We start from the raw sequence: 12521 nt of genomic DNA, 5'->3' as shown, positions 1-12521 counted from the left end.
AATGCAAGGATTATTATTATCATTATCATAATTTTGATCATGCTAACTTCAGAATTATCAGCGGTTTGTGAAGCATTTTCTAGCGACCAATTCTCTCTTAAAGGGGAAGAAAAGTCGATAGGGAGTACTTTACTCTCTGGAATTCCATCCCCCAACCACTCCGCCTCGCCCTTTCCTTAGCCTCCTTCAAGTCCCGCCTCAAGACCCTCCTCTTCGACCATGCCATCGGTCACCCCCCCTCCCCTCCCTTCTCCCCCCGCCGACCCCAGCTCGGGTCTGAAATGCTGTACACTGTCCAGCGCCTTGGAACGTCCTCCCGACGTGAAAGGCATTATACAATTGTAATCTTGTTGTTGTTTATGTTCAAATTATTTCTCCCTCACTCCCCCGATAAAAAGGACTTTATAAAAAAGTCTTGTTTAGCTGAGGCAAATAATGCTCATGTTTCTACAGGAACTTGTCCCTAGGGTCGTATCTTATACAGTAAACCTCAAATAAGTCGTATCAGTTGGGACCATACATTTAATATGACTTATGCAAAGTATGAATTATGTCAAACTTACATAAGTCGTATCTTATATGGGTGAGGGTGGGTGTGATGGGGTCACGGAGCCTGGTGAGGGAGAGGACACAAGCTGCAGCGTTCTGGATGATGTGCAGCTTGTGGAGGGAAATGTTGGGAAGGCTGACCAGCAGGGCGTTGGCTTAGTCGAGTCTGGTTGTAACGAGGGTGTGTATCAGGGTTTCGGTGGCCTGAGAGGTGAGGCAGTGGCGGAGTCAGGTAACGTTGCGCAGATGGGGGAAGGCAGAGTGGGTCATAACACGGATGCAGGGGGGGAAAGGACAGTTGAGGGTCGAACAAGACGCCTAGGTTCCTGACTGGCTTGGTGAAGTGGAGTGTGCATCCTTGGAGGCTGATGCCTCCAGTGCCTGAGGTGCTGAGGCGTTGGCGCGAGCCGATCAGGAGAGCCTCGGTCTTTCTGACGTTAAACTGTAGAAAGTTGGCTCTCATCCCAGGTCTTGACATGAATGGGCAGAATTCCCATTCATAATACGTGGTGATGGATCGCTTTTGCTCACCACGTGACCAGGCATTCCCTACCCCCTCGCCATCAGGTGACACTCTTGACTCTCTCAAGTACGACTTGGGCGATTATAAGATTTACACAGATCAGATTTATGTGAGTTTTACTGTAGTGAGGTTCCCAGAGCAGCACCTATTGGATATAAATAAAATAATCCTTGCATTTCGAGTGAGCTTGAGAATGTTGCACAGCCTGCCAGCTGATCGGTATCGAGGAACAGCAGAGAGGTCAAGGAAGACGAGGCGGCAGAGAGAGTCCTGGTCGAAGATGGGCAAAGTGTCATTTGTCACTTTGACCAAAGCTGTTTCTGTACTGCGAGTGGCAAGAATCTAATCCCCGCTCTTGAGCGAGCACAAGAGTGGATTTAGATTCGGTGGCTCATGCAGAAAAATACCAGTGTTGATAGGGCAAATAGCTTCTGTGCTGTAACGTACATAATTCTACTCTCCACTCTTAAAAGCTACCTCAAAAACCGTTGTTTTGAATATCAGATGGCAGCTTGGTTGGGAGGCAAAAAGGGGCAATTTTGGCCAGTTATATAATAATAATGAAGCTTGCATTTGATAATCCTTGCGTTTGCCCCTCCCAACGCCTTCTTGAAGGACCGCCTTCAAGACCTCTCTCATTGGCCACGCTTTTAGCCATTTCCCCCCCCTCCCGCAGTCCCCAGCTCGGTTGCTAAACCTTGGACTATTCAGCACTGTAGGATGTCCTCCCAATGTGAAGGGCACTACATCAATGTAAACTTGTACATTGCACTTTATCACGGCATCACAACATCCTTCACAGGATAAAGTGTAAAATGATGTAACTCTTTAGATTTTGTGGGTGAACCCAGCAGCCAATTCTCACACACCGGTGTCCCACAAACAGCCGTGCAATGTGTGACCAACTTTATTTGGGGGATTGTTGGCCAAGATAACACCAGGATAAATTCTTTCTATTTTCGAACAACGCCGTGGGATCTTTAACTCTACATGAACAGGCAGGCAAGACTTTGGTTTAACTTCTACTTCAAAGGACAGCATCTGCACTGGTATTTTTCTGCATGAGCCACTGAATCTAATGCAGTAAATACTGTATGGGTTCCCAGTCCCGATGGCGGACTTGAACCCACAACCTTCTGACTCAGAAGTGAGATTCTATATTCTGAAGCTGAGTTGTCTAGCTAGCCAAGTCTACTTGCTTGATTTGACCATTCCTTTTGCTTGCTAAGGATCTGCTGTAATGAGAGAAGAGTTAGCCAACCATGTCTTAGTCAACTGGGCACAAGAGGTATATAATCCCTATAAATCTTTGGAATCATTGCAACATGTAAACAGATCCTCTAAGATATCTGTTGATGCACTGAGAGAGAGTGGACATACGTTTCATTATTTCGTAGCACATCTGTTTGAAATACTTTTCAAAGTTAATCAGAAACATACAGCGATGGTTTAAACTGAACTTTTATGTATTCCCCACAATCCAGCGTACTAAAAAAATCTGATAATCTAAACATTGTGTTTTGCAATTCTTTCTACCAAAATTGACGATGCTGTGTGATTTTTATGGCACTGCCTACGCCTCAGTAGGATGACAATTCTCATGTCAGAAAACTGCTAGTCAGCGAGATTTGTCTTTGATAAACTGTGGCATTATCTCCCACGGAGATCAGTTCAATGAGGAATTTCTAAAATTAGTACAGCAGAATGAATACGCTGCTGCAATGTCTGCGCAAGTGTGTTCCTTTTCTATAGTAGTGAACCAGATTACAGGGTTAATTAAACAGACATCTTCAAAGCCCTCCATGGTCTTGGCCCCCTACCTCTCCTATCTCCTAACCCCATGTCAGCCGGTCCGCTCCGTCCACTCGGCGGACACCGTCCTGCTTCGGGTCCTCCGCGCTTCCCGCCCCACCGTTGACGGTCGGGCATTCAGCATCTCTGCCCCCACACTCTGGATCTCCAAACGCTTTCCAAAACTGAAATGCACAATGATGCCTGGTCATTCATAGTTCTGTGATGATGGCTTTTATATCCAGAAATGAGGATTGGGCAAAGGCACCCGTGTTGTGGCTTCATATAATGCCAAAAGCAATTAATAGGATATGCCTGAGTTTCCGCTCTCGCCAACCTTCTCCCTCAGTACATGTGCGTGCATGTGTTACTACACATGGCATTGAGATCAGTGACAGGCATGATTGTGTTCCTTATGTGCTGGCAATGCAGGGTTATGTTGGATAAAGACAGACATCTAGTTAGACTTTCAGATGATTCTGTTTTCTGTAAGCAATACATTAAGAACCATTGCAAACCATTGGCTCAACCGTACAGACTGACCAACTACATCATAGTACTATTTTTCAGCAGATTAACCTGGTGTGACACCATCATGTCAGCACCAATAAATGACCAATTATGACACATTGTTGGCTCAGCGAGAATAAAGACCTCACTATAAATTGCAATTGGCTCCAGATCTGCTGCTTTGTTTTTTAACATTCCCCTTGATAATACTGTGGGGTGTAACAGGCTGAATCAGATTGATTGGAAAGACTCAGTAATCTGGGCACAATTTACACAGGGGCCCCACAGTGATCAGCATTTCCTCTGTGAATTGATATTCTTTCAGAGAAGACTTAGATATAATGACTTAATGATTTTCATCATCCAGCATGTTGTGTACTGTACACAGTTATGGCATTAAGGCACTTCTTTGCTTACATCTATAGATCTGTTTCTCTGGGTACAAAAGGATGAAAGGTTTTGTGGCATAATATGCAGGATGTATTAACACAATTGGTAGTCTCTACTCCTTAATAAGTTTTGTCTCCAATTGGGGATTCTTTCCGCTAAAGTAGAGGTATGTCAACCGACTCTGCTCCAAAAGTAGGTTGCACCAGAGCAGAATTCCCATAAACGGCATGATGTACCTTTCCTTGGCTAAGGAATTCCATTCAAAATCGACAATTATTAGAAGCTGTCAGTAGCCATGGCATAATGGAATGGGCAAATGACAGACTCAAATACTGACCTCTACTTGAAGAGCGACGTATCTCAATCTTTGCTGGACAGTCAATGCTTTATTTTCTGATGGTTTTCATCCATCTGTTGATGACAATAAGTGTCAGCATGATTCGGTTGATAGCACTCTCGCCTCTGGGTCAGAAGTTTGTGGATTCAAACTTCTGACAGCATTTTCAAGTCAGGGTGGAAGCTGAATTCCGTGTACAGTGTTGGATGGCGTGTTCTGTTGTCGGAGATGCTGTCCTCTGGTGAGACATTCAGCAGAGGTCTATCTGCCTGTTCAGATCTTGTGGCACTGTTTGAAAAAAACAAGTTTCACCCAGTGTCCTGGACAATATTTCCCTAGATAACTTAGTCACTAACCTCCTGTCTTGTTTGTGGGACAAATTTACAGCTGTTTTTGCCTACAAAATACATACTCACTGCACTTAACATTAATTACTTTGAGACATTTTGACTTCATAGATGCTCTATCAGATGCAAGGTTTATTATTATAATTATGATTAATAAACTTGAGTTGGCAGTTACAACTCCCAAGAAGCCTAGGTTGCGATGGAAGAATCTCTTCAAAAAGGAGGACATTCATCACAACGGCTGGAAGTACAGGAGTAATGTTGGAGCAGTGTCCAAGGCTTGTCTCTCAGCAGACGCAATAAAATGACATGAATAATAATATCCTTGCGTTTGATATAGTCCCTTAAAACGTCTCAATAGCACTTTATAGGATTTACCGTAAAATTTAATGACTGTGTAGTTTTGTAGACAAACGTACAATGCATAGTTAAATGAAAATATGGCTTGTTGCTTGTAGCATGAAATTATCAGATTTGTGAGTGGAACAGTGTGTGTTCAATTAGTCAGCTTGAATTCACTGGCTGGATTTTCCTATGAGCAGATCTAATGTTTTTTAGAGGGAGAATTACCACCAGATTGTTGTTTTCAAGTCACTATTAATGATTACTGGTAATAGTTACCACAAGAGTCATTAAAATCCAGTTATACCAAAAACGAAGTGGTGGGAAATGTACTCAGTTCCAATTTCTAAATACAATTTTCATTACAGTGTTAAGTAGCCAATTTGAAGCTATCATTGACACTGCCAGAAGCATTTATAGCAGGAACATGTCTCGAAATAGCTATAATAATAATAATAATAATAATAATAATAATAATAATAATAATCCTTGCATTAGAAAAGAGGTTGTGGATTCAAGCCCCACCTTAGGACTTTGAATTCACAGGCTATCCTAACATTCCAATGCAGCACCCTGTGTGCGCTGTTCTGGCCAACAATTCCCCCCAGGTAAAATTAGTCACTCGTTTCATGTCTGTTTGTGAGGTATGGCTGTGCACAAATTAGCTGCCGTGTTTGACCACAAAATACACGTTCACTGCACTTTACAGTGTATCCTGTGAAGCGCTTTGAGATGTCCTCCAGACATGAAAGGCGCTATATATCAAATGCAAGGATCATTATTTTTATTATGAGCGATTGCTGCAGAGAAAATCTGCACAGTTCCCCTCATCCTCCCCCAAAAGCTTTCAACAGCTACCAAATGTAAAATCCAGGCCATCGGGATTTCCTTGCACCTTGTCCTTTCGTGTTTAAAAGAGTAAAGGGATGAGAAGAGTTTATACATGTTTCTCTATGCATGGAGCCCAAAAGTATTGTAAAAGCAACAGAATACAGCATTTAATGTAAAAGATGTATTGAAAGATATCAATCTTTGTGTTACTGCTTCACGCTATGAACTTTTTTTTGTTCAGTCAACTATCCTGACACATTGGATGCCATATGTAAGAGTATGCAAAGCAGACTGAGTTGAATATGGAAACCAGACTGAATTCTACACATGAAGAATAATCCTTGCATTTTGTGTAGTGCTTTATAATGTCCTCCTGATACACCTGCTCGGCTACTTCCTGAATGTATTTGCCGCAGATTTGCAGGAGCCACGAATCGGGGACCTCAGAGTGTATGTTTGAGTACTACTGGAGTTTAACCAACTAAAATCACATAGATTGCCATTGCGTCCATTGTCTGGCAAGCTTCCTGCTGCTTGTCCAGCTAGGACCACTCTACCCATCAGGGCTTTGGCTTGCAGGGTTAACAGGAGCTGAGCGAGAAGAATCCCTATGCCCAGTCTGCCTCTCCAGGTCCTGCCAGTCAGACGACTGGTTGGTCTGTCGTCAACTTGCAGACTGCGCTGGAAAAGGCATGAAGTGCAGGGTAACAGGAGAGGTTTGTTTTAGAAGGGAAGAGGCAAAGAAATGCAGTGGTTGCTACCCAAGACTCCCATGGCTCCTTAGTTGATTGATGGCACACTCGGGCAAACGTTCGGTACGTACTCTTTAGCAAATTAATTAGCATTCGGCCAGTTTTGAAAGTTGCTCTACAGATGCCTTAGAAATATTTCAGAAATGAGGTGATACATTTTTAAACAGTTGAAAAATATTTAAGAGCGTCTGATATTTTTTAACATTTTGTTAAGGCGTGGGCTGACTGATTCTCTTAAAAAGCACAGTCTGCATCATTCAACTTAACAGCAGTGATTTGTTCGACAGCAACTTTACACGGTTTAGGTTCAAAGGAATAAATTGTTCCGAGCTAAAGCAACACCTCTCACCGGTTTCCTGAAGCAATCACATTCCATGTTAAAATTGCTGGAGAGTTCTCAAGGAATTAATTCTGATTTAGCTGTTCTTTCGAGGGACAGGAATGTCTGCGGGAATCGGTGAACAGGTAATGGTTGAAGTCTGATGGCTCACGTTCACTTTGCTCCTCCATTCTTTGTTCTGTTACAGGGTCCCCAGCCCTCACCGGCACGGGTACCATCAGCTTGATCGTGGATGACATCAACGATAACATTCCGACGTTCGCTTCCAATACCTTTTACGCCTCCATCCCCGAGGATGCTCCCACGGGAACTGACGTCCTCCTCGTCAACTCCACAGACGCCGATGAAGGTTCCAACGCTGTTGTCAGGTAAAGCTCCTTCACCCTCCAGATGCCCACGTTTTCTGAGCTGTGGTTGTGTGGAGCAAAAGTAGGCAGGTCCTTTCGATACTCCACAACTACTCATATAATGCATCATGTTTGTAATAATAATAATAATCCTTGCATTTGATATAGTGTCTTATCACATCTTCAAGACGTCTCCAAGCTCTTCACAGAATATACGGTAAAGTGAATTGACTGTATATTTTGTGGGCGAACGCAGCAGCCAATCGCACACAGCAGCGTCCCACAAACAGTCATCGATCGAGTGACCAAATTATTGTTAATATTATTTTTTTGAAGGAATTATTACCCTTGGAAAAGCGATCCGACAATCAACTAACAAACAGGTTCCTACTTATATATCTCCCTCATTTATTAACGAAGGAACCATGTAAAACAACATCTTATCAGTGACTTCATGACATGACTTGTGTGTTTTTTATGACTCACAAGACCAACTTGCATTTATACGGTGCCTTTCTCGGAAGAGTATCGTCCAGGACCACTTTATAGAGTGTGACGGACACTGAGTGGAGAACAGGGAGATCACCATAGCCACGGTGGTAGGGCTAGGTTTTCAGGAAGCGTTTCAGGACGGCTGGGGGCCAAGATGGAAGGATTTAAGGAAGGAGTTCCAGAGCTTAGGGGGCTTAGCGCCTTAAAGCTCAGCTGCCGATGGTGGAGCGAGCAGAGGAAGTGCAGCAGCCCCATGTTTTATGAAAAGAAAAGGCGAGCAAGTGAATGAGAGCGGAGGAGGAGGTCACAGAGGTAGGGAGAGGTGAGGGTATGTAGGGATTAGTAGGTGCGGAAGTCGAACTGGTGGAAGTTACGGCGACAGTAGAAGATGGTAGGGGAACAAAGCTTAGTGCAGCTAAGTATGCGGGGCCCAGATTTTGATTGAGACAGAATTTGCAGATGGTAGAGCTGGGGAGACTGGTAAGGAGGGCACTGGTGGAGTCCGGTGTGGAGATAAGAGGCTTCTCTTACAGACTTGCATGCTTTAGCCTTTGTCAGTCCCCTTATCGGATCAAAACTCCCAAATGTTAGACCCTCGAATTACCAATTTGGCAAAACAATACTAATGATGATGTTAAGTGGTGGTGACAAGTTGTCCAGTGGATGGCTCGACAGGGGTTAATGGATTTGTACAAAATACTGCGTTCTCTCCATTAGTCATAAGCTTCTTCATGCTGTTCGGGGCAATTTCATACATTAATCTTTCCTAGTGAAGTCTCGCTGCTTATGTAAGTAGTGCTTCTCACAGGATATTCACAGTAGGTAGGTGGAAGCCAGATTCGTTTACACTTGATTATGTCTAATTTCCTGTATTTTTCACTTTGATGATAGTTGCACTGTTTCCCTTCTGAAGAAATCAATTTGGCTGAAGATAAAAAAAAAAGCCCTGTGGACTTGCTTTTTGGGAGGGAGGTTTATTGGAACACGTGAGCTTAGAGCGGAAAATCCCTCCGACAGAAATGAAACAGATAATACAGTACAGCCCCATTGTAACACATCCATAAAACCCAAAATATCGCTTCCCCACTGATCAAATGACCAGTGAACCTAGCCACAGAAAGTTGGCCAACTGCCCACCCCAAAAAATACCCACATGCAGAGCGCATAGACAGTGACATAGGGGGCAACCTGATGACCCAGAAGTTTGCCATGTTTTATCATGTGGGAAAACGGATAGCAATTGGAGAGCCAACCAAGCATCCACGGTTGTGGGTTCAAGCCCCACGCTGGGACTTGAGCTCATCTGATCTAAGCTGATACTTCCGTGCAGTGCTGCAGTGTATTGCATTATTGGAAATGGCGTCCTTCAACTAAATCGAGGTCCTTTCTCAATATTCAGATAGATATTCAAGTTCCAATGGCACTATTCGAAAATAGAGTGGGTTTTCCCTCGGTGTCTTGGGCAACATCCCCCCCAAATAAAATCATTGCATTTGGTATAGCGCATTATTATGTCGGAAGGATGTCTCGAAACGCTTCACAGGATTTACTGTGAAATGGAGTGACTGTGTATCGTGATTCTATGGTATTTGTATATCCTGTGAAGTGCTTTGAAGCTTCCCTACGATGTGATGGAGGAACTATATAATAATCCTTGCATTTGGTACAGCGCCTTTCACGTCAGAGGACATCCCAAAGCGACTCACAGGATTTCCTGTGTATTGTGTGGGCAAATGCGGCAGTCGATGTACCACAAACACCTGTGAAGTGAATGACCAAATATTATTTGGGGGATTGTTGGCCAGGACGCAGGGAGAATCTCCCTTCTCTGTTCAAATAGTGCCGCAGGATCTCTAACATCCACCTGAACAGACAGACGGGACCTCGGTTTAACGTCTCATGTGACGGACAGTGCCTCCAACAATGCAACACCCCCTGAGCAATGCATTGGAGTGTCAGTTTAGACTATATGAATTCCAAGTCCTGATGTGGGGGTCGATTCCACAACCTTCTGACTCAGAGGTGAGAGCACTACCAATGAGCCAGGCTGACACACAAGGATTGTAATTTTCAATATCACACCAATGGAATTATCCGATGTGGAGCCAGAGGTAGCCTTGAAATCTGGTCATTTCTCTATTGGCACTTCCTGGAAGTGAGAGCACAGGAATATTTAAAAACAGGAAACAGTCCATGAATCCTCAAAACTGTTACCTTTTTGGTGTTGCCTTTTATCTGTCTTCTTACTCTTAATCGCTTCTCCCTCTGGAAGTTTATCTAATTGCTGGCTTCCATGTATTTTTCTGGTTTGAAGAGCTCCATTGCTAGTAACTGCTGGGTTCTTTGGCTAATGCCCATGGTTCCATGTGGTGTACAAATGGTCATTAGTAGGCCTGTGAAACAAAACATGTAGTATCGGACAGCCAGACTCCTTCCTAGAGTTTGACAAATCGCCTTTAGCTTCTTCTTAAGTGAGTGATTTATTTCAGCACTTTTTTTTGGCAGTCCTCAGAATTGCAGAGCCAGACCAGCAGCTGGAGTGCTCCGAGGGGAACCTACTGGATTCAGGAGTGAGAAGAGAGTGGTATATGACTGTTAACTGGCTGTTTGATAATCAGGACTATGCAGGAAACTTTATCCATAGGCATAATATGTAGGTTGTTGCCTTACTTTACAGTATATTCTGTGAAGTGCTTTGAGACGTCTCGAAGATAATAATAATCCTTGCATTTGATATAGCGCTTTTCACTTCTTCAAGACGTATCAAAGTGCTTCACAGAATATACTGTAAAGTGAATTCACTGTATATTTGTGGGCAAAACATAAGGCGTTTTAATCAAATGCAAGGATTGTTATTATTATTATTATTATTACCTGACTAAATGGAGGGACATACTTCAAGCATACTTGTCTTCTACAAAATTTGGAACTAAACTGTGTGTATGTGAGCCATAATTACCCAGAGCTTAGAGGACATGAATAGTAGGCTGAGGTTCTAACATTAGATCAGGGCTCCTAACTAGGGCTGAGGTCCTAACACTGGGGCTGAGGTTCCAGTACTAGATCGGGGTCCTAACACTAGGTTGGGACCCCATGATCAGCCTATCATTGACATGCTGTCGTAATGTGCTTTGTTCGCTATCTCACGTTGAAGTGGTCCTGGAGGCAAAAATCAACTCTCTTGGTTAGGGAGAATATTCTCATAGTCGCAGGCTGTGAAAATACATTACACTCTATCTGACTAGATAAACTTTCAGAGGACTTTACAGACAATACACTTTGTGACCCTCCCCCCACCCGAACAGCAACAACAACAACAATATTACATTTGTATAGGGCCTTTCGCCTCGGGAGGACATCCCACGGCGCTGGACAATCAGTGTTTCGGACCCGAGCTGAGGGTTGGGATTGGGGAGGGTGGAGGGCAGGGTGGGAGGGAGAGCGATAGAAGGCACTGTCCCAAGAGGAGGGTCTTGAGATGGGTCTTGAAGGAGGCAAGGGAGGGGGCGAGGCGGAGGGACTCTGAGATGGAGTTCCAGAGGGTGGGGACGGAGTGGTGGAAGGCCCGTTCCCCAATGATGGGGCGAGTGAAGCAGGGGGACGTGAAGCAGGCCGGAGCCCACTGAGTGGAAGGAGCAGGCAGGTTGGTAGGAGGTAGAAGGTCGCAGAGATAGGGGGGAGCAAAGCCAAGGAGGGCTTTAAAGGTGAGGACCAGGATCTGGAACTGTGTCCTCTGGGTGATGGGAAGCCAGTGGAGCAGGGCTGTGATTTGAATGAATGCATTTTAAAATCGAATGCAAACTGCTCTTTTAGAACTGCATCAACTCAAGAAGCAGGTTGAATTGCTGCTAGCGGTGCAACTTAAATGTAAGAATGCCCATAGAATATTACTCAAGAAAAATTTGAATACGGAATAGAATTCCAGAAGGAAATATTCAGCATTTCTGGAAAATCGTTTCATAATGAATATTTCATATCATCGAAACAATGTCCAGATTACACCAGCTGCCAGAGGTTCTGTAACTGAAGTTTTAAACCATTTGAATATTAGTGTGTCAGCCTGACTCAGTTGGGTAGCTCTGTCACCTCTGAGGCAGAAAGTTGTGGGTTCAAGCTGCATGGTCAGTGGGGCTTTCAACTCACATGGTCTAAGCTGATACTCCAATGCAGATCTGGGGGTGGGGGGTGTTACAATGTTGGAGGTGCCGTCCTTCAGATGGGATGTTAAGCCAACGCCCCATCTCCTTGTTCAGATGCACATTAAATATCCCATGGCCAAACTCCGAAGGAATTTTCTCCCGATGCCCTGACCAACCATCCCCACAAATAGAATTGGTCACTCACTTCATGGCTGCTCATGGAACACTGCTGTGCAAAAGTTGGCTCCCATGTTTGCCTGCAAAATACACAGTCACTACACGTTATAATAATAATATCATTTTACTTTACAGTAATGCTTCAAAACATCCTCTCCATGTGAAGGCCACGATAATCGAATGCAATTCTTCTTCTAGTATCAGAACTTCGCACAGTTGAAAGCACAGGAATCTTTCCATCACCCTTTTCTCCCACAAAACATACAGTTATTCCCCTTCACAGCATATCATGTGAAATGTGTTGAGATGTCTTGACAACGCAATAAGGCGCTATATCAAATGCAAGGATTATTATTATTATTTATAAAACTTTCTCAAAAGCCTTTTTCCGTACTTTGTGAGCTTTCAGGATTCACCCCCCCCCCCCCCCCCCTCTCCCTGCTAAGGTGGATGTTAAAGATGACCTGGAATAATTTTAAAAAAAGGGAATTTCTCCCAGTATCCTGGCCAGCAGTCACTGAGATCAAATTGGTCGTTCACTAAATCGCTTTTTTGTGAGACATTACTGCACACGTAAAAAAATCTGTCACTACACTTTACAGAAACTTTGTGAAGAACTTCCAGCTATTCTTTATGTTAAAGCTCCGTGTCAAG

General features: G+C 43.8%; 1 protein-coding gene across 1 annotated transcript in view; it reads left to right on the top strand.

Annotated features, from left to right (window-relative positions):
* The window catches only part of LOC103182160 (protocadherin Fat 4), a 131503-nt gene that overhangs the window by 69458 nt on the left and 49524 nt on the right, over nucleotides 1-12521 (top strand). The window contains 1 exon segment of the mRNA XM_042337891.1: nucleotides 6900-7080. Within this exon segment, the coding sequence (XP_042193825.1) occupies nucleotides 6900-7080 (181 nt within the window).

The sequence above is a fragment of the Callorhinchus milii genome, unplaced genomic scaffold, assembly GCF_018977255.1.
Source record: "Callorhinchus milii isolate IMCB2004 unplaced genomic scaffold, IMCB_Cmil_1.0 Scaffold1, whole genome shotgun sequence".
In the NCBI taxonomy this organism is placed as follows: Eukaryota; Metazoa; Chordata; class Chondrichthyes; order Chimaeriformes; family Callorhinchidae; genus Callorhinchus; species Callorhinchus milii.
The sequence above is the reverse complement of the archived record's forward strand: the minus strand, read 5'-3'. Positions and strand labels throughout refer to the sequence as shown.